At 41.9% G+C, this 23,424-nt stretch overlaps 1 protein-coding gene across 5 annotated transcripts in view; it reads right to left on the bottom strand.

Annotated features, from left to right (window-relative positions):
- The window catches only part of CCDC3 (coiled-coil domain containing 3), a 197,329-nt gene that overhangs the window by 107,294 nt on the left and 66,611 nt on the right, over positions 1-23,424 (bottom strand). For 3 of the 5 annotated variants that reach the window (XM_058431848.1, XM_058431852.1, XM_058431856.1), the window contains one exon: positions 22,697-22,748. The exons of 1 other annotated variant lie outside the window; for it this stretch is intronic. Coding sequence is in view for 1 of the 4 variants with exons in the window: in XM_032160867.2 (XP_032016758.1) it covers positions 17-390 (374 nt within the window). In the remaining 3 variants the exon portion in view is untranslated. Of the gene's footprint in view, positions 1-16; positions 589-22,696; positions 22,749-23,424 lie in introns of those variants that run through there. One more of the 5 variants, XM_032160867.2, reaches the window with a different exon arrangement.

The raw sequence follows: 23,424 nt of genomic DNA, 5'->3' as shown, positions 1-23,424 counted from the left end.
GCGCCGCCGGGCTCACCTGAGGAAGAAGAAATAGGAGTAGTCCTGGACCACGGTGTGGGAGTGGCACGAGAAGTAGCCCAGGCCGGTGAGGTTGAGCCTGGAGCCGGCGGGCACCTCCAGCATGCTGCCCCACGCCTGGTCGCACAGCATCTCGACCTCGGCCGAGTAGAAGAGGCTCCCCTGGCCGGCGTGGTACTGCCAGGGCAGGTGGTTGTAGAGGCCGGGCGCCTCGGGGTGCAGCGCCAGCACCCTGGCGTACACGATGGTCTCGGCCAGCTCGGCGCGGCAGCCCTCGCTCAGGGGCCTCCACTCGGAGGGCAGCTGGCAGGCGCGCGCGGGCGCTGGGGGACCCGCCAGGCAGAGCGCGGCGAGCAGCAGCTGGCGCAGCATGCCGGGCCCTCCCGGGGCGCACGGGGCGGCGGCGGGGAGCCCGGAGAGCCCGCCGGCCCGGGAAGGGCAGCCCTGGGCGCTCGGCTGCTCGGGCCGTTCCCGGGAACTGGGCGCACCGCTGTCTCCGCCACGGGGCTCGGCATGCCCGGCCCTGGCGCGCCACGCTTTAAAAGGGTCCCGGGGACTGGACGCGCCGGGCGCCCGCCTCCCGCCCTGCCCCCTGCGGCTGGGGCGGGGAGTCGGGCGGGTCCCGGAGCCGGCTGGGGCGGGGACGCCGGGACCCAGCCCTGACTTGGGGACAGTGGCCCAGCAATCTCCTGGCCCCCCACGATGGACGGGGTCCGAGCTTGCCAGGCGTAAAGCCTGTTTGCAAACGCAAGGCAGTCATTAAAGAACGACTCTTAATTTGCACGATTACTGCCTAAGTTTTTACATTTTCTCTACATTTCAGAGTAAAAATATATAGAAACCAAATCTGACTTTATATTCCCAGAGATTAGGAAATTCAGTGTGGGCTGAAGAGCTTTTTTAGATCTCGTGCTCCTTCAGATTTGCTTGTTATTTAATGAAGATCTTAGAAAAGCTTTGATAAAAGATTCCAAAAAGCAATCATTTGGCCCTGATTTTCTTAAAACTAGATGGTTTCCATAATCCCTGCTTCCATTTTCTTAACACTGTACACTCGAGAAATACATTCAGAAGTAAATCCCAAACAGCTTTTCACATCAGTGAGTGAATTTGAGGATACTGACTCCACAGTTTCATCTTTATCTCTAAAGGCACCAGGTTTTTTGTTTTGTTTTGTTTTTTGTTTTTTTCTTGAGACAAGGTCTCTGTCTGTCACCCAGGCTGGAGTACAGTGGCTCCATCAGGGCTCACTGCAGCCTGGACCTCCCCTGGGCTCAGGTGATCCTCCCAGGTCAGTCTCCCAAGTAGCTGGAAATACAGGCACACTACCACCCCGGATAATTCTTTGTTTTTAGTAGAGATAGGCTATGTTGCTCAGGCTGGTCTCAAACTCCTGGGCTCAATCGATCCTCCCACCTCAGCCTCCCAAAGTGCTGAGATTTCAGGCGTAAGCCACCACATCCAGCCTGAATATTTAAATTATGCAATTTCATAATGCTATTAGTCTCCCAGGGATGCCATAATAAAATACTCTAGTTTGGTGGCTTAAATAACAGACCTTAATTTCTCAGAGTTCTGGAGGCAGGAAGTCCAAGATTAAAGTGCCAGGGTTGGTTACTGGTGAGGCCTCTCTTCCTGGCTTACAGACGGCCACCTTCTCACTGTGTCCTCACGTGGCCTTCTCTCTGTGTGTGATGGAGAAAGAGTGAGCCCTGGTCTCTTCCTCTTCTAACAAGGTCACCAGTCCTATGGGGTTATCACCCCACCCTTACATCCTCATTTAATTACCTGCCTGAAGACCCTATTTCCAAATACAGTTACATTAGGAAGTTAGCACTTCAACATATGAATTTGGAGGTGGGAGGGGAGACACGATTCAGTCTATATGAGCTATTTAGCAGGTGTTCTGCAGGTTTGCTAGAGAAAGAGAGCAGGGATCCCAAATGGTTTATATTCCTGGCAGACAGACTCACAGCACACATTGCCAAGTTATAATAAGAATTGCTAAACCTTAGTCATTGTTGACCATGGGCCAATCACTGTTGTAAGGACTGTACATATGTCATCTTCATTAATTCTCCAAACAACATTCTGAAGTAGATATAACTATTATCCTCATTTTACAGATAAGAAAACAGGCACAGAGAAGTTAATTGACACCAAAGATCACAAAGCTACAAGTTGACCATGCTAGGATTCAGCTCCCAGCAATCAGACTCCAGATCCATGTACTCAACTGCGACACTAGAATAGGGCCAAATATAGGAAATGCTCCAAAGACACAGGTCATCCCTTTAACCAGGATATACACAAGGCAAATTAAGAGAAAACCTTAGCAGAATCACCAACGATGGCTCAAGGAGTGTGCAACTGACCTAACACTAATTTTGTATCACCCAGAATCCCTGCTCTATTTTAGTCCTATTCTGTAACTTATGTAGATAAGATAGTAAGAAAGTTTTGCTTACTAAATGCATCTTCAAGTGCCTTGAAGGCCTGGAAAAGATTTGTCTACCCCAAAAGACTGTAAGGCCCTCTCTTTTCTTTCCACATAGGTGAGCAAATAAATAAAAATCAGCAAACATGGCTGTTTTTTCTCTTCTTGTATAAACTTGACAGAATCAAAACTCTTCCAATACTTCCCAGAATGTATTTTGCAGAAGTGAGCACCTGCAAGAAATCGTCCTCATAGATTCAGCAGACACATCGGTCATGCTTTTCTCCCCTGTAAGATCTGGCAGAGTGCCTCACTGATTGGGTTTCTCTTCCTGATTGAGCCATTGCAGTGGACCCTAGTGAGCAGTTCCTCTTTGGGGACTAAGACTTCCAAACAAGCAGAGCTCAGGGTAGCCAGGAGGGGAAACAAAACTTCTGTGAGTGAATTATTGGGTTTAATAGTGACATAAGCCACTTCCATCTCTTGATTCCAAGACCTATATGTCCTGGCTGTGGGGTGGATAGTACCATATATGTTCTGTTTCAAAGCACACACGATAAGTACACTTTAAGATGGGCTCCATCATTTCAGTGTGGTGACTCCCAACTGACACTATAATTAAGTCTTCGCTAAGCTCTTACATCTTTCAAAATTTGTCCAATTGCTTCCAGGTGATGGGACACGTGGTAAAACCAGTTAATTCTATGTCCTTGAGACCACTGCTGCACTTCATTGCTGTGAAAGAAGCAATGCTATGGGAATCACTGATCAGAAACATCACTATGGGAAATTCCATGATGGTGGATAAGGTGCCCCGTGAGTCCATAGATAGTGCTACTGTCAGAAGCATTATGGCACGGAAGGCATATCCGTGTCCAGAATGTGTCTATTTCAGTGAGGACAAATCTCTGACCCCCACCCCCCACCCCAAGATGGAAAAGGTCCGATGGAATCAACCTGCCACCAGGTGGCTGACTAGTTCCCCGGGTGAATGGGCCCATATTAGGGGATCCATGTTGGCCTCTATTGTTGACATATTAGGCTCTCAGCAGTAGTAGTAGTGTTAGCCAGGCCAGCCGTGGTAAGAGGAAGTCCACATTGTTGAGGCAATGAATACCCTCTGTTTCTACCACCATGGCCACTCTGTTTATGGGCTCACTGAGTAAGCAGTAAAGTGGCCAAGAAAAGAGACTGACAGACACCCATTGAGTACATCAATTGCCCACCTAATCACTAAGAACTTCCCCTCCAGTGAATGCACTTTGGTCATCATTCACATGGATCACAGATATCTTCACAGTTGGTAACCGTTATAAGATGTCCATTCATTCACCTCTTCCCAAGATGTCCTTATCATCAGTCTTCTGATCCTATTTCTTTCAAGTCCCTAACCATCCAACCAAACCACTAGCAACTGCCCATGAATTAGTGTCCATGTGTACTCCCAGCCCTCTCTTAGTCTAGACATAGCATACAACGAAATCTGCTGCTCAAAGTTCTATCCACTGGGAGAATTTTTCTTCACCAGTGTCCTTCCGGATCACCCATGAGTGAAACTGAGTAGTACCTGTGTGTAATACAGAAAAGTCTGCAAACCAGTCTTGTTATTTCTTCCTCATCCAACTGGAGTATCTTCAAGAGGCCATAAACCATATGAGTGGAAGAGGCAACGTACCTTCAGAGTCAAAGGAATCTAAGCCACTTGCCCATGCAACTTGCTTGTACCGTCTGGACCTGCCCAATCCCAGTCTCTTGGATACCATTTCCATTTGATGGTAGATTGCTGCTGCGCACACATGGCCTTATGTCTAGGAGGGTCATACAACACCCAATTCATGATGAGAAGTTCAGATTACATAATCACCCAGCATACCATGGTTAGGCATTCAATCTCTACCAAAGCCTAGTAGCAAGGGAGATGCTATTTTTCAAAAGGCAAATAGCCATATCCAGAATAAGGCATAGATGTGCACTAAAACCCTAGAGTCTGGTGCTGTGATTTTCCTTCTGGTGCTTTCTAAAGACTCCATACAACATTACTGTTTCCCATAAATACTTTATCACTGGACCTTCTAGATAATAAGGCTCAAGTGATACAATGGCTTGTACACAGCCTGAACTTGCTGCAGAGACTTCTCAGAACTTGCTCAACACCACTTGAAACTGGCAGCCTTACAGATAACTCTATAGATGAATCCAAAAAGCACATTTAAATGTGGCATATGTTCCCTCCTAAATACAAAAAGGCTGAACACACATTTTTCCTCTTTTCCCATTTAGGTCATCCAAGGACCAGCAACTTTCCTTTTGCCTTGGAGGAGTGATAGTTGAGCCCCCAGAAACTACACTGAGGTGGCAGGTCCCTGAATTTTTGTGGGGCCTATCTCCCACCTTATATCTCACCAAGGCCTCTAAAGTATATGGTGTTTCATGAACATCAGATTCATTCATCATAATATCATCCATGAGGTAATCCAATGTGATGTTTTGTGGAATGTCAAGACAATCAACATCTCTGCAGAATAAATGTGATAGAGAGCATGAGAATTGACATAGCCTGAGGCAAAACTGAAAGTATACTGTTAGCCCTGACAGGTAAATCCAAACTGTTGCTGGCAATCCTTGCAAATCAGTGAGGAGAAAAAGGCAGGTCAGTAGCTACAAAGCAAATGCTGGGAGACACATCAATTTGCTCCAGGAAAGATACTACATCTAGGACAGTAGCTGGAATTTTAGCCACCACCTCATTAAGTTCATAGTAGTCTTCAGTCATTCTTCAAGACCCATGCAACTTCTGCACAGCCCAACTGATGAGTTCAGCGGAGATGTGATAACTATCGCCACTTCTTTCAAGTCTTTGATGGCAGCATGGATTTTTGCAGTCCCCTCAGGGATGCAATATTGCTTCTGATTTTTTCTCTTGGTAGAAATGAAAGTTCTAAGAGCTTCTGCTTAGCCCTTCCAACAATAAAAGCCATCACCCATGGGTCAGAGAGAAAACGTGGGGGTTTGTCAGTTGTCAACTTTGGTCCCTTTGGAGAAGTCTTAGAGGAGGATTTATGGTGTGTGCATGTGGCAATGGTGCAGGGTCCTTCCTGAAGGGCACCTGGCTTACCTTTCAGTCAAAAGGCTCTGTGTCTATAAATTTACTTATGTCTAAAAGCTGGGTAAGGGGCTTCAGTTCCTCTCTGTGGGAATTCAAGTCAGGTTTTCAGCTACCAGAGTTTTTGCTGTTACATAGATCAGGCACTACACTCGCAGGCTGCCCACATATTTACTTTCAAGAGACATCATGATCAATTATCCGCTGTCAAAGATCTCTGCCAATCAAAACATTCTGATTACTAGTATGCGCCTCCCAACCTTTATGGTAGAGGTACTTACCTTCCCTCTGGCAGTTAAGTGCTGCCGCTTGACCCCTTTTCAATGGCATCATCCTGTACTAGAGTCATAACTTTTCTAGAAAGAGGAGAAACCACAGAGATGTTCAAGGATGCAGTACTTCCTTCATTAATATATTTCTCATTGCCATCTTGAAGGAAATACCTCTGGGTCATCTTGTGGAATGTAGTTGGCAGGTGGCTGTGCAGGTCACACATCGAGTATTCAGTTCAACCTTCCTCACTCCCTAACCTTTGGATTCCCTCCTCTACATTGTTTCAGGAAGCTCTGGCATCTCAGCCTCACTGAATAGAGGCCACCATGGAATTCCTTCAAATTGTAGTCAACCAATCAACTAAGCTATTAGAGACACCTCGGGAAGTATATTAAATTTATACTCTCAAATGCATCAAAACAATAAATTTTGCCAAAACTAGTATTATATTCTGCCCACTTTGGTTCTGCTTGGAGTCTGCTGATATATACAGGCAGTCTTGCAATTTCTTTAGTGTCTGGGCTATTTCCTCCTGGATTAGAGTGTGTACCTGTTTCCCGGGACATGCTGAGCTTTTACCTTAGTTATATCACTAGTTGAACTTAATTATGAGTACAATTGCCTTATAAAAGATGCTTCTGAAGCAATAATGGAGCTACACTCTCTTAAAGATAGACCAAGTATGGTCAACTATGTGCTTTCTTCCTAAAATAATTTTTTTAAATCCTAATACAAAATAGTGGAAAATCTTTTAGTTATGTAAAAAATATTCTAAGTTAGTCATGAAAAATAAATGAGTGAGTTCTTCCTCTTTCTTCTTCTCTTCTTATCTCTTCCTGAAAAACTCAGCTCTGAAAGTCTTTAGCTGGGGCCAAGCAAGTTAGGTCTCCAAGCTGGGGCAGGATAAGAGATGGAAGAGACATGCAAGATAGGAGGAGCTTCTGTCTGGGGCTTCCCACTGCAGGTGTGAGCCACAAGGGGTGAGGGCATCAATGCAGAGGAGTGGCCCACTACAGGGTATCAGAGTCCAAGAAGGGTTAAGGAGAGTCCCTGCAAAAGAAGAGGCTGTCACGGGGTCTCAGGCTCCAAAACCCCATGACAGGGTACCCTGTCATGGGGTTGACCATGTGGGAGGGCAGCATTTGCAGAGACTCAGTGTCTAGGCAAAGAGGGGCCTCCTAGGCATGCAGCACAACATGGGTTTCAGAAGCCAACAGGGGTAACATCCACAAGGATGTCAGTGCATGAGCAAGTACAGGGGACTTCCATGTGAAAGGGCATGACCCAGTTCAGAGAATCGGAGCATGGTTAGGGTGAGATGAGTGTCCATGCTGAAGGGCAGCCCAAGCCAGGGAGTCAGAGGCCAAGCAGGGTAATGAGGATGTCCACGCTGGGGAAGGCAGCAGCAGTGCAGTGAATGCCACACTCTTAAGTGTGATGTGGAAGGCATGGCATGAGCTAGGGGATGGGAGTAGTGATGGGAGAATAGTTACACACAAGAGGTTGATCAAATAAGCAAATCTGTTAAGGAGGATGGAAACCAGTTTCTCACTATCAAAAAAGGGAGTTACATATATGGAAAGGAAGAAAACTAGAATGGATCCTGTGGTGGTGAAACATGAATTCACAGATTTTAACAATAGATATAGAAATCAATATAGTTGCATGTGAATTTGTGTGTGGATATACACTTTTGTCTGTCCCACAAGTCTTAGAAATAGGGAATTCTTGATAAAACTCAATAAGTTAGCAATAGAAGGGAACTTTCTCAACCTGATAAAAGGCATCTATGCAGTCTACTACTAACCTTACACTTAATGTGAAAGACTGCTTTGCCTTAAGATCAGGAACAAGACAAGGATGTTCAGTTTCATCACGTCTACTCAACATAGTACTGGAGGTTCCAGTGCAATAATTCCATAAAATAAAATAAAAAGCATCCAGATTGCAAAAAAAGATGTAAAATTCTATTTACCCATGACATGATCATCTGTCTAGAAAATGCAAATGAATCTACAAAAAAGCTACTAGAACTCATAAGCAAGTTTAACAAGTGGAATACAAGATCAATATACAAAAATCAATTGTATTCTCTTTACTAACAACAATTGGAAATTGACATTTTTAAAAATAATACCATTCACAATGGCATCAAAATATATGAAATACTTAGAAATAAATCTCATAAAATATGTAAAAGACTTATACATTGAGAACTACAAAACATTACTGAGAGAAATTGAAGAATATTTTGAAAATGTAGGTATATATTTTTTTCATAGGTTGGGAGACTCGATATTGTTAAGATGTTCATTCTAGCCAAACTGATTTACAAAATTTAATGCAATAAAAATCCCAGTGGACTTTTTGATAAAAATTGATAAGCATAGTCAAAATTCCATACGGAATGTAGAGAACTGAGAATAGCCAAAAACAACTTAGAAAATAAAGACCAAAATCAGAAGGCTAACATTATCTGATTTCAAGACTTACTATAAAGCTATAGTAAGCAATAAAGTGTGATTTGGTGCAAACACAAATACCTAGGTCAAAGGAACAAAATGAAGTCCAGAAATAAACCCCTAAATATATAGATAACTGATTATTTAAAAAGCTGCAGAGATAATTCATTGGAAATTGATTGGAAAAAATGACCTTTTGAACAAATGGTGCTAGAACAATTGAGGGGAAAATATTTCAGCCCATACCTAGCACTGTACACAAAAATTAACTCAAAATATAAAACCTAAAACTATAAAACATCTAGGAGGGAACCTCTGCTAACTTGAGTTAGACAAAACTTAGACATCATCAAAATATCTAATAAAAGAATGAAATATCAAGCCATAGACTAGATGAAAATATTTGCAAATCATATATCTGATAAAGGATACATATTCAGAATACACAAAGAACTCTCAAAACTCAATGATATGGCTGGGTGCATTGGCTCATGCCTGTAATCCCAGCACTTTGGGAGGCTGAGGCGGTCAGATCACCTGAGGTCAGGAGTTCGAGACCAGCCTGGTCAACATGGTGAAACCCTGTCTCTACCAAAAATACAAAAATTAGCAGGGTCTGGTGGCACGTGCCTATAGTCCCAGCTACTCGGGAGTCCGAAGCAAGAGAATCTCTTGAACCTGGGAGGTAGAGGCTGGAGTGAGCCGAGATCATGCCACTGCACTCCAGCCTGGGTGACAGAGCAAGACTCCATTTCAAAAAAACAAAAGAACAAAAAATACTCAATGATGAGTAAACAAACAACCCAATATAAAAAATGGGCAGAAGATTTAAAAAACACTTCACCAAAGAAGATCAGAATGGCAAATAAGTGCATGAAAAAATGCTCAAAGTCATTAGTCACTAGGGAAACTCAAAACCATTATGAGATACTCCTATACATCTACTTGAATAGCAAAAATGAAAGATAATGACCATACCAAGTGTTGTCAAGAACATGGAGGAACTGGAACTCTCATGCACTGCTGGTGGAAATGTCAATGGTAAAAGCACTTTGGAAAACAACTTGACAGCTGCTTAAAAAGTTAAACATATGATTAAGCCATTCCACTCCTAGGGATATACTAGAGAAAATTAAAGCATATCCCATATAAAGACTCATATATGAATGTCCATAGCAGCTTTATTTGTAGTAGCCCCAAACTGGAAACAACCCAAGTGTCCATCCACATGCAGATGAATAAATAAACTGTGGCCTGCAATTAAATACTACTCATCAATAAAAAGCAATGAACTATTACTACACACCAAAACATGGATGAATCAGGTGATAGAGTAGTCAAGCAAGTGGATTTTCTCTACTAATTCATTTGCTCTCAGAAATTCTCATCTCTAAAGCTGTCACAAAGGGCCGGGCATGGTGGCTCATGCCTGTAATCTCAGCACTTTGGGAGGCCGAGGTGGGTGGATCATGAGGTCAGGAGCTCAAGATCAGCCTGGCCAACATGATGAAATCCCATCTCTACTAAAAATAAAAAAATTAGCCGGGCGCAGTTGTGCATGCCTGTAATCCTAGCTACTCAAGAGGCTGAGGGAGGAGAATTGCTTGAACCTCAGAGGCAGAGGTTGCAGTGAGCTGAGATGGAGCCACTGCACTCCAGCCTGAATGACAGAGTGAGACTCTGTCTTAGAAAAAAAAAAAAAAAAAACCTGTCACAAAGAAGGCATCGAAATAGGAAGAGAAGAAATCAAACTATCCCTGTTTTCAGAAGACATGATTCTATATCTAGAAAACCTCATAATCTCTCCCCAAAAACTTCTTGAGCTGATAAGCAACTTCAGCAAAGTTTCAAGATACAAAATCAATGTACAAAAATCAGTAGCACTCCTATACACTAACAGTACTCAAGCTGAGAGCCAAATCAGGAACACAATCCCATTCAGAATTTCCACAAAAATAATACAATACCTAGGAATACAGCTAATCAGGGAGATGAAAGATCTCTACAATAAGAATTACAAAACGGCTGCTCAAAAAAATCAGAGATGATACAAACAAATGGAAAAACATTCCATGCTCATGGATAGAAAGAATATCATTAAAATGCCTATATAAAATACTATAATACCCAAAGCAATTTATAGATTTAGTGCTATTCCTATCAAACTACCAATGACATTGTTCACATAACTAGGAAAAAACTATTCTAAAATGTATATAGAACCAAAAAAGGGCCCAAATAGCCAAGGCAATCCTAAGCAAAAAGAACACAGCTGGAGGAATCACATTGCCCAACTTCAAACAGTACTATAAGGCTACAGTAATCAAAACAGCATGGTAGTGGCACAAAAACAGACACACACACCAATGGAACAGAATAGAGAGCCTAGAAATAAAGGTGCACACCTACAACCATTTGATCTTTGACAAAGCTGACAAAAACAAGCAATGGGAAAAGGACTCCTTATTCAATAAATGGTGCTGGGATAACTGGCTAGCAATATGTGGAAGATTGAAACTGGACCCCTTCTTTACACCATATACAAAAATCAACTCAAGATGGATTAAAGACCTAAATATAAAACCTAAAACTAAAAACCCTGGAGGATAACCTAGGAAATACCATTTTGGACATAGAAACTGGCAAAGATTTCATGATGAACATGCCAAAAGCAATTGCAACAAAAGCAAAAATTGACAAATGAGACCTAATTAAAGAGCTTCTGCACAGCAAAAGAAACTATCAACAGAGTAAACAAAAAACCTACAGATTGGGAGAAAATATTCTTAAACTATACATCTAAGAAAGGTCTAATATCCAGAATCTACAAGGAACTTAAAACCTACAAGCAAAAAAGAACCCCACTAAAAAGTGGGCAAAGGAAATGAACAGATATTTTTCAAAAGAAGACATACTTGCAGCCAATAAGCATTTGAAAAAATGCTCAATATTACTAATCATTAGAGAAATGCAGATCAAAACCGCAACATTATACCATCTCACACGAGTCTGAATGGCTATTATTTAAAAGGTCGAAATATAACAGATGCTGGCAAGGTTGTAGAGAAAAGAGAATGAATGCTTATATACTGCTGGTGGAAGGAGGGAGAAGTTCATTTAAAAAAAGAAAAAAAAAACTGTTGTAGTCCCAGCTACTTGGGAGGCTGAGGCAGGAGAATCACTTCAACCTGGGAGGCAGATGTTGCAGTGAGCTGAGATTGTGCCACTGCACTCCAGCCTGGGCAACAGAGTGAGACTCTGTCTAAACAAAACAAAACAAAACAAAACAAACAAAAAAACTGTTGAGTACTATGCTTAGTATCCTGGTGACAAAATAATCTGTACCCCAGATCCCCAAGTCACAAGTTTACCTATATAACAAACCTGCACATGTACCCTGAACCTAAAAATTAAAATATTCTAATAAACTGTCACAAAGAAAAACATTTTTCTATTGCTGCCAAAAAAAATAAAGAAAAACTTAAAATTTTTATATTCAAAATTCACAAAACTAAGTGTAAAGGAGTATAAATAATTTCCAAAATATTTTTGGTAAATTTATCACATTTATTCTTCAGAAGTTATTAAAACATTCAGAAGTATTAAAACTGCACTAAGACTTTTGGGACACACACACGTATTTCTTAGCTCTGTCCACCAAGAAGGACCAGGAGCAGTCATACTCCAAAAGCAATGCGAGCACCTAGCAGCCAGATTTTGGTTTCTAAATATCATTCTCCATTAAAAAGAACCAGGACTCTGGAGAAATAGATGATTTCAGAGAGTAGATGATGAGTGGACATGAAAATTCTGATTAGCCACAAACATTTTGTGCCAAAAAGTAAGGGAGTGATGAAAGAACTGGGAAATGTCTCACACACACACACACACACACACACACACACACACACACACACCCTTAAAGGGGCTCCAGTGATGTGTTTAAATTAATAATGAATTATAACCCATAGAATAAAATAGAAAACCATGAATTAATAGTAGTAAATACAGGAATGAATAATTAGAACAGTTTAGAGATATTTACATAGTTACAAATAGCTCCCAATAAAATATTTATTTATTACAAAGAGAAAAAGAACATTATAGATGGAGAATCCTGGCAGACACCACCGTAATCCAAGTAAATATCACGGTAATGGAGCAAACTGGAATCTTGCACCAGCTGATAAAACATACCGAGAACACAGCATCACCTCGTGATTCTCCTGCCAATGATGCAAAATGTGAATGTAAACATGAGGAAATATCAGATAAACACAAATTGAGGAACATTCTATAAAACAACTGGCCTATAATCTTCCAAAGTGTCAAGTTCACAAAAATCAATAAAAGACCCTGTAGCTCTTCCAGATTGAAGGAGATAAAAAAGACATGCATGGCCGGGCGTGCGGCTCACACCTGTAATCCCAGCGCTTTGGGAGGCTGAGATGGGTGGATCACTTGAGGTCAGGAGTTTGAGACCAGCCTGGTCAACATGGCAAAACCCCATCTCTACTAAAAATACAAAAATTAGCCAGATGTGGTGGCACACACCTGTAATCCCAGCTGCTCAGGAGGCTGAGGCAGGAGACTCGCTTGAACCCGGGAGGTAGAGATTGCAGTGAGTCAAGATCATGCCATTGCACTCCAGCCTGGGTGACAAAGCGGGACTCCATCTCAAAAAAAAAAGAAAAGAAAAGAAAGCCGGGCGTGGTGGCTCATGTCTAGAATCCCAGCACTTTGGGAGGCTGAGGTGGGCAGATCACGAGGTCAGGAGATCGAGACCATCCTGGCTATGGTGAAACCCCATCTCTACTAAAAATATAAAAAATTAGCCAGGCGTGGTGGTGGGCACCTGTAGTCCCAGCTACTTGGGAGGCTGAGGCAGGAGAATGATGGGAACCCGGGAGGCAGAGTTTGCAGTGAGCCGAGATCATGCCACTGCACTCCAGCCTGGGTGACAGAGCGAGACCCTGTCTCAAAAAAGAAAAGAAAGAGGGAGAAAAAGAGGCATGCGAAAGACTAATACAACACACAATTCTGAATTAGATTCTTTTGCTATAAACGACATTATTGGGACAAGTGGCAAGATTTGAATGGGTACTGAAATGTCAATGGTGGTACTATATCAATGCTAATTTTCCGTTTCTATGCCCTTGATTGTAGGAAATACACACTAAAGTACTTGCAGATGATGAGTATCCTATAGCAGTTTGTTGGTACTGGGCTTGCAACTTTTTTGTAAGTTTGAGGATATTTCAAAATGAAAGTGAAAAGAAAATTTACTAAATAAGTGAAATAGCTATGAATTTTTTGAAAGAGGATTGGCATAAGTAATTTCTTCTTACAGATATTTAAAAAGTTTTTTATGCAGCTACAATGCTTGAAACAGTGTGGAAATTGTGCAAGAATCAACAGTCATATCAGGAGAACAAAACAAATCTTTTTTCATAAGAACTTACTATAGTTATATAGGAACAACTGAAATTGCCAACAAACAGGGAGTGATTTATAAATTGTAGCACATTCATATATTTGAATATTGTACCACAAACGTATTTTTAAACATTCTAAATGGTGTGCATGTGATATAACATTAAGTTAAAAAGAGTATAAATGAGCTATAGGCCCATGATGGGTTCTTGGGGTGCTGGGTTGACTTCAGTGGTAGCTATATGGTCATTCATTTTGTTTTATAAATATGATTTATGTATTTACCTGATGCAGTTACAATAAAAGATTTTAAAAGGACCTATAAGACCCTCTATCCTACTGGACTATATTCTTGAGATTGAGCTGAGAAGTAGATTAAATTCCACCAGCCTCTTATACAGATTAGGAATCAAATTCCAAAAGGGCTGGATCATTGCTCTCTGGGAGCTGATATCTAATGAGGCCAGGATGGGAATTCATCCCTGCTCTTGCCATAGCACTGCCCTGGGTCTTCTGGCATTGACGATGGGAGAGCTGACACTCATCACAGCGGTTACTGTGATTATGTGTCAGTGCGCTGAGGATGCCACATGTTTCACTCATGCAGCCCTTATGACACCCTTGCAAAGGTGGCGTTACTACCTCCAATTTATAGAGAAGGAAAGGTGATACATAGCTGGCAAAGAATAATGCTGCAATTCAGACTCATCAATTCATTCATTAAATCAACCCAAACTCATTCGTAGGTGTATGTCAGACACTGGAAAGATTCTGAAGATAGAGACAGATATGACACAATTTCTACCCTCCAGGAACTGCCCATCCCAATGAACCCCAACCTTGGGCCACTCCATCTGTGCCTATCATTGTTCTTCAATAGGAGAGCCTAGGTTCGGCGAAAGAGGGGATGGTTAATAGGTACAAAAAATAGTCAGAAAGAATTAAAAAGATATAGTATTTTCTAGCAAAACAGGGTGACTGTAGTCAAAAATAATTGAATTGCTCATTTAAGAATAACTAAAAGAGTAAAACTGGATTATTCAAAATACAAAGGATAAATGCTTGAGGGAATGGATACCCTATTTATCCTGATGTGAGTATTACACACTGCATGCCTATATCAAAATATCTCATGTAATCCATAAATATATACACCTACTATGTACTCTCAAAAAGTTAAACATAAAAAAAAATTAATAAAACAATAGTAGAGCTCATCTGCTACTGTTTACATATGGTCCAAAGTCAGATACTTCTCCCAGCGGCAACCAAGTTACTTCCTCTCAAAATTCCCCTCCCATCAGAGTTAACAAATGAATAAACAAATAAAAACCCCAGCACCTGTGATGCAGTTATCCCACTTGAGTTGAGTTGAGCTCAAGATTTTCTTTTTTCCCTTTGCTGACTTTTTTGGTAAAGCAAAAACAAAAACAAAAACACTTTCTTTTACATTTGAATACTGTATACAGGGAATGGGCCCAGAAAACCTAAACGGAGACAAGCAACTCAAAAATAAAAGACATTCTTCCTATGATATCATATTTCCTACTTATTCAGGGCCTTCCTTGGAGGCTCCTAACGTACAATGTAAATGTGAACTCATTCTTCCTTCTGGTATCCTTGGGAGGCAGGAAGCCAATGTTATTTCATAGATAAAGAAGCTGCAGTCCCAGAGGTTGAATGCCTTCCCCGGGGTCACATAACTACAGGCAGTGTGAGGGGCTGGGAATGGAACTTGGGGTTAGGACTCCCTGCCTGTGGTCCCCTGGCTCTCAAGTGGGGCCTCCTTCCTAAGAGACAACTTTGCATGTTGAAACTCTGTTGGAATCTGGTTCTATAAAAGGAATGCTATGGAACTGCTGAGACAAAATATGCATTTTTCTTCCCCTGCACATTAATACAGGGTACATCTTCAAGAGGCGATTTAGCACACGTAAGCACTGTCTATAATACTTCCACATTTATCCAGTGTGGGGACTAATATTTAGCCCGAATGACCCAGTCCATGACAATTCTGTTCTGCTGGGAGAGGACAGAAACAAGGGACCGAACTCTAGACGTCATGGTCTCTGCCAGTTTAAGCATCTGCATTTCCAACAGGAATGAGCCAGGTCTGAGGTTGGGGAGCACCTCGTACAAATGTGTTACTTTTTGGGAGGTATCATAGCACTTTGTTAACCAATGCGCTGGTGTCCTCGCTCTACAGTCATGAGGATGACACAGCCAAAGCCTGTTTCACAGTAGGCAAAACGGAAACAGGGAGATGAGCTGATTTTTCATGTAAGCGAGATGAAGTTCTAAGAATGCCTGTTTTATGGCCAGGCGCGGTGGCTCATGTCTGTAATCCCAGTACTTTGGGAGGCCGAGGTGGGCGGATCACCTGACATCAGGAGTTTGAGACTAGCCTGGCCAACATGGTAAAACCTCATCTCTACTAAAAATACAAAAATTAGCCAGGCGTGGTGGCGGGTGCCTGTAGTCTCAGCTACCCGGGAGGCTGAGGCAGGAGAATTGCTTGAACCCGGGAGGTGGAGGTTGCAGTGAGCTGAGACTGCACCACTGTACTCATGCCTGGGTGACAGAGCAAGACTCCATCTAAAAAAAAAAAAAGAAGAAAGAGAAGGAAAAAAGGAATGCCTTTTTTTAAATTTCAAGTCCACCCAACCAATTTCCCAACATCTTCTTGTATAGATTTGTAGATACTAATGGAAGTACTAGGCACAGCCTGAGCATTTGACAATATTCATCATTCAACATTTACATTTCAAGAAATAACTTTCAAGATTTTTCTTTCAACTACCACGTGTTAGGCACTATTCCAGGCACTGGGGCCACAGCAATGAATGAAACAGACTCTATCCCACTGGGGTTGACGTCCATCAGGACTCAAATTGGTGTGACTGATAAGGAAGGAAGAAAAATCTAGCCTTTGGAGCCATCACCTTTCCTTGGAAAAGAATGGCTTCAAAATCTTATTCCAAATCCTCTGAAACACCTGCATTGAAATGTCCATGTAACTAACCGGGCTAAGATTAAGCATGCCAGGGTCTCAGGTGGGTCCCTAAAATGCCAAGTTTCCCTATATAGGTTAGAGGAGAGCAAACCCTAAACTAACAGCAAGGTGGGTTTTATGGACTTTCTTTTCCTATCTATGTCCTTGGAATGAAATGAAAAAAAAATAATAATAATAAGCCAAAGCTCCAGAGGGCTGGGAGAGGGAATATGTGTGGATATCATCAACATAAAGTCGGGTTTCCCTGAGATGTTGTCAACAAGTGCCTCTTTCCCATAGGAAGTGAAGTCTCTGGGGACGTGGGGGAAATATGGACAGTGGAAGAGTGGAACAAAGTTCTTGGGGTGGAGGGGAGTCTTCCTGCTGAAGGGAAGACCCACAGCTGGGGCCTCTCAGGAGACTGTAAATTCACAAACTGTGCACACTAGACCAGCTTTCATCCCTGACATACTTGTCTGATATCTCATCAGTATCTGCCCAGGGAATGTGAAAAGCTGGTAGAACGAGATACATGGGAAAGTTTACAAAGACTCCCAGCCTACAGGCCACTGTGTGTTTTCAATGTGCTGGGTCCACGTTTTTGCTAGCTGCACAGGGGACTTAAACTGTTGAAAACTTCCTGGAGAAATAGTTTCTCATCCCGGAGGAAGAATCTCACAGGATTTTAGTCTTAGTGGGACATTATGATGGACTATTGAAAAATGAATAGAGGCCGGGCGCAGTGGCTCATGCCTGTAATCCCAGCACTACCCAAGATGGGAAGATCACCTGAGTTCAGGAGTTCGAGACCAGCCTGGCCAATATGGCGAAACCCTGTCTCTACTAAAAGTACAAAAAAAAAAATTAGCTGGGCGAGGTGGTGAGTGCTTGTAATCTCAGCTACTCAGGAGGCTGAGGCAGGAGAATGGCTTGAACCCAGGAGGCAGAGGTTTGCAGTGAGCCGAGATCATGCCATTGCACTGCAGCCTAGATGACAAAAGCAAAACTCTGTCTCAAAAAAGAAGAAAAGGCCGGGCGTGGTGGCTCACGCCTGTAATCCCAGCACTTTGGGAGGCCGAGGCGGGCGGATCACGAGGTCAGGAGATCGAGACCATCCTGGCTAACACGGTGAAACCCCGTCTCTACTAAAAATACAAAAAAATTAGCCCAGTGTGGTGGTGGGTGCCTGCAGTCCCAGCTACTTGGGAGGCTAAGGCAGGAGAATGGCATGAACCCAGGAGGCGGAGCTTATACTGATCCTTGATCGTGCCACTGCCCAATGCTGGAGCCTGGGTGACAGAGCGAGACTCTGTCTCCAAAAAAAAAAAAGAAAGAAGAATGAATAGAAAGTATAGAAGACGTTTGGCTATTCTTATGCTTACTATGAAAGCACTGCATGAAAAGGGTTAAGATTGCTCTGAACCATAAATAAAATTTCAGCCCTTTTTTGGCATCAGGAAAAAGTTCAACTGGTTCATTCATAGCAAAAGCCCACACGTATCACAATGAGAGCACTTCTCCCACTACGTCATTTTTCACGTGCACACAGCATTTACTGGCCTTTCCGTCTGTGTTCTCGTTGCAGAGGAATCATGTGATCAGCACTGCACTAACTTCTACCCCTAAGTAAAGTACTTGGTAGAAGAATATCTGTTTTTTCCTTAAATTTTCCATTACTGACTTTGTTCCATTTAAAAACACATTATAACTTAATGCTGGTGACCCCATATGACTCATGATAACTTTTAAAAATATGTTTTTCAAGACTGCATGAATAAATATGAACACTGGGCTGGGCAGGGTGATGCACGCCTGTAATCCCAGCACTTTGGGAGGCCAGGATGGGTGGATCACCTGAGGTCAGGAGTTCAAGACCAGCCTGACAAATATGGTGAAACCCCATCTTTACTAAAAATATAAAAATTAGCCAGGTGTGGTGGTGCATGCCTGTAATTCCAGCTACTCAGGAGGCTGAGGCTGGAGAATCGCTTGAACCCTAAAGGCGGAGGTTGCAGTGAGCTGAGATTGCACCACTGCACTCCAGCCTGTGCAATAAGAGTGAAACTCCTTCTAAAATAAATAAAAATAAATAAATAAGTAAATAAATAAATATGAACACTATTAATAAATTATGAATTTACAAATAAACTTGATTCTAGGACCGTGGAAAATACTTTGATTGGAATATAGATCCATTTTTCCTCAAAACAATTTTCACTTCGACTTCAGATAGAAGGGACATAGAATCAAATCTCCTCTCTGAAAATTCAAGGGGAACTCTTTTTCTGGTAACATGAGGCATGAGTGGCGATGGTTCACAGGATTCATTTGTTCCACACAAATTCAGGGGTGGGATGAGCTATCGTTTTTCTAACTCATTCCCATGAATTCTAAATTGTCAACACCTAAGGTTAATGACACCTGTCTTTTTGCTGTCATGAACAGTTAGGGCGGTTTAGCAAGATAAATCATCTTCACACAGAGGGTTGTGCTATTATTCTCAGCAAACAAAGGACAAAGCTTATTTCCATATAATGTTAAACATCGTTATAAGGGAATAAGCTTATTTTTCTTTTATGCTCTAATGAAATTATTAGCCTACAACACATTCCTTTCTTGATTTGGAACATCTATTCTTCAAAAGTTTGTAGAGTAATCACAGAGAGTTTCCATGCATAATGGATCACTCTCATCTCAAAATATGCACTGATTTTTAAGGAATGTACAGAAGGAAAAGTCAACCATCCTTTTGATTATTGGATAACCAGATCAGCCTTGATCTGAAAAATACTACACTCAATTGAGGAAGATACTTTTAGCTACTAAATAAAATACACAGTGATAAAGTAAGGGAGGAGGCATGGAACAACAACTTTACCAAGAATAGCCAACAGGTTCATCTTACAATGACTATGAGCAAAAAGTTTTCACAAAAAAAACTTATTAAAGAAAATAAAACAAAAAAACGAATAAATAAATATAAGCACTAGGTATCAGTAATGACTGGCACTGAACAGGCACTCAAATATTTGCTGAATGAATGAATGAATCAATCAATCAATCAATATGTCCTGTATCTATCAACATACAACTTCAGCTTTTCGGAGGTTTATTTAGCACTAAAAGTGCTTATTCAATTTAAATATTCTCTTGTCATATATTTATTTTGTGTTCAAACTCAAAAGTGTAGGCTTTGAGGGATAGACTATAGAAATGTTATATTATAGCTATAAAGGTTCTACTCAGCATTGGCAAAAATGCAGTTCTTTGAGGAAATAACTAAACTTAACATTTAACAATAAAAGAAGATATACTCTGGGGCAACTTTTAAAAATACACCAATTCAAGTTATCATCATTTTCTCTCTATCTTTTTACTCCTATCAATCACAGCTTAATCTTGCTGTGATCTCCAGGTCTTCACTCAAAACTTCTCTCCACTTCAATCCTCTCTTAAAGTCAACTCCCTCCTTGTTTTAGTATCAGACTTTAGGCAAAGCTGGCTTCAAAAAAATCTTGCAGCTTTCTCCAGCAATGAATTCTGATAACTTGACTCTGACAGGAGATCTTTCCTGTGGCAGCTTCTCTTAGTCCATTGCTGAATCGATTCTGCCCAGAGGTGTGGCTTCCTTTTTCAGGTCTCTTTTCTCCTTTCCACAGGACAGAACGAATAGAGAAATTCAGACTGATCTGCCCTCTGAATGTAATACCTATCTCTTTTCTCTATCTTGTGACTTCCAACCTCCCATTATACAATGGATAGTTTATCTCCAGTAAGATAGATATTATAGAGGGATGGGATTCCTCAGGCCTCTTTTCCTACTCCTTTATTTTTTTGTTTTTTGTTTTTTTGGGTTTTTTTTGTTTTTTTGAGACTGAGTTTAGCTCTATTGCCCAGGCTGGAGTGCAGTGGCACGATCTCAGTTCACTGCAACCTCTGCCTCCCGGGTTCAAGCGATTCTCATGCCTCAGCCTCCCAAGTAGCTAGGATTACAGGCACGCACCACCACGTCCAGCTAATTTTTGTATTTTTTGTAGAGACAGGGTTTCACCATGTTGGCCAGGATGGGCTCGAACTCCTGACCTCAGGTGATCTGCCTGCTTTCGCCCCCCAAAGTGCTGAGATTACAGGTGTGAGCCACCACGCCCAGCCTTACTCCTCTATTTTTCTAACCCATTCCTTCCTCCCCCAACCCACCACAAGAGATGAGGAATGACCAAGTTTATTGATGAGAGTCCAGGAAATTCACTAAGTCACATCTGCCAGCAAACAGACATCTTCCTCTCTTCAACCTCCTCCTGCAGACTATGCAGAAGCTTTCTTCTCAGAACAATCCTCTCTCTCTTTTTTTCACCCCTTTCACACCTATAACAGCATGCTAAAGCAGGTCAGGACCCGATCTAAGAATCCAGATTTCTCTCTGGCTTGCTCCCTCCTTGAAGTTATATTAGAGTGTGTTGGTGTCAAAATTTTGATTCAGGGTGAAAAGCAGGAAGTCTGTCTTAGATCAGGAGCCTAAATCCCATGCTTCAACTCAGTATTTACCAGAAAGCCGAGCATCAGCTGATCCTAGGACCTGCTCAGCTATAAACGCAATGGTATTAGGTTGGTGCAAAAATAATTGCGGTTTTTGCCATTACTTTTAATGGCCAAAAGTAATGGCCATTTTTAATTTAAAGTAATGGCAAAAACTGCCATTTTTTTTGCACCAACCTAATACAAGGGGTCCCTTAATCTGAGCATCCATTATCAGAGCTGTTAACAGAAGCAAAATCATCATGACTCGAAACTGTTTATTTAAAAACTGACTTGCCGGGCGCAGTGGCTCACGCTTGTAATCCCAGCACTTTGGGAGGCCGAGGCGGGCGGATCACGAGGTCAGGAGATCGAGACCACGGTGAAACCCTGTCTCTACTAAAAATACAAAAAAAAATTAGCCAGGCGTGGTGGCGGGCGCCTGTAGTTCCAGCTACTCGGAGAGGCTGAGGCAGGAGAATGGTGTGAACCCGGGAGGCGGAGCTTGCAGTGAGCCGAGATCGCGCCACTGCACTCCAGCCTGGGCGACAGAGAGAGACTCCGTCTCAGAAAAAAAACTGACCATTTATCATGGCCAGGCACGGTGACTCAAGCCCGTAATCCCAGCACTTTGGGAGGCTAGGGCGGGCAGATCAAGACCATCCTGCCTAACACAGTGAAACCCTGTCTCTACTAAAAATACAAAAAAAAAAAACAAATTAGCCGGGCATGGTGGCAGGCGCCTGTAGTCCCAGCTACTCCGGAGGCTGACGCAGGAGAATGGCGTGAACCCGGGAAGTGGAGCTTGCAGTGAGCCAAGATTGCGCCACTGTACTCCAGCCTGGGCTACGGAGCAAGACTCCGTCTCAAAAAAAAAAAAACAAAAAACTGACCATTTATCAAATTAATTCCCAACCAAATGTCCCTCCTTTCAAGACATTAGTATCTATCTATCTCACCAATATTATAGCAGATAATAAATTCAAGTAGAGTGGAAGTCTACTGTGAAAGAAATTATAAATATTGCAAGAGATGCAGGATGTTACAAAGTTGATGAAAGTGATATTGCAGAACTGCTTGAAATATAGACCAAGCCATTAATAAATGAAGATATAGCACAAGTTGACCAGTTAAAAATCAAAGAGAAAGTCAACAAGGAAGATGACATAAAAAATACTTTAAAAGAAAGAGATTCAAATAGAAAAAGATTAACAAAATACTTGGGAAAAATTAAATAAAACCCTTGAGTTGTGTTTTTTTTTTTTTGCACACTTTTTTTTGCACAAAACAGCCCTTTTCATGATTGTACAGCAAAAGTGAAGTGTAAAATAAAAGATATTTAACGCTGCTATTGTACAATTTTATCTAAAAATTATTAGCCTCCTGTTTGACTTATCTACTGCTGCATAAAAACCACCTATACATTTCATGATTTAAAACAATAACAATGTAACATTGCTCACAATTCTGTTGCTTGATTAGGTAGTTTTCTCTGCTTCACTTGTAGTCTGGATGCTGGAATGACAAGAAAGTCCAAATGGCTTTATTCACAAGGCTGAAAGTTGGTGCTGGCCATTGACTGGGGGCTTAGCTGGAAGGTTTTTTGGGGTTTCAGTTCTCCTACCCAAAGTTGCTCAGGCTTCCTCCTAGCTTAGTGGCTAGGTTTCAAGAAGACCTGTTCTAAGAGAAGAAGCCCCAGTGTGCAAGTATTTATCAGGTCTCCAGTCAACACCATTCTTGCTAATGTCCTGTTGTCTAAAGCTAGTCACATGGCCAAGCTGAGAGTCAGTGAGGGAGGGAACTACACAAAGCTCTGAATCCCAGGAAATAAGATTCATTGAGGGCCACCAGAGCACTCTCTGGTCTCTACTGGACCATGTCCTTACTACATGAAAAATATAATTACCCCCTCCAAGGCATCCGAGGTCTTGTCTCATTATGATATCATGTACAGAATCTCATCATCCAAATCAATCCAGGTGCAGAAGGGGTCTCTTGGGTGCAACGCCTCTTGATCTGAAGATGTGTGAACTAAAGAGGCACGTTTTCTGGCCTACACACACCCAGTATACAATGATGAGGCAAGCATAGGAAACCTGCAATAGACATTCCTACTCAAAAAGGTTGAAAATGGGTGGTACACAGAAGTTACTGGTCCATAGCAATTTTGAAACAGTAAGGTACATGTAGC

Source organism: Hylobates moloch, unplaced genomic scaffold, assembly GCF_009828535.3.
Source record: "Hylobates moloch isolate HMO894 unplaced genomic scaffold, HMol_V3 SCAFFOLD_2, whole genome shotgun sequence".
Taxonomy (NCBI): Eukaryota; Metazoa; Chordata; class Mammalia; order Primates; family Hylobatidae; genus Hylobates; species Hylobates moloch.
Note: the sequence above shows the minus strand (reverse complement) of the source record. Positions and strands in the feature narration are given on the sequence as shown.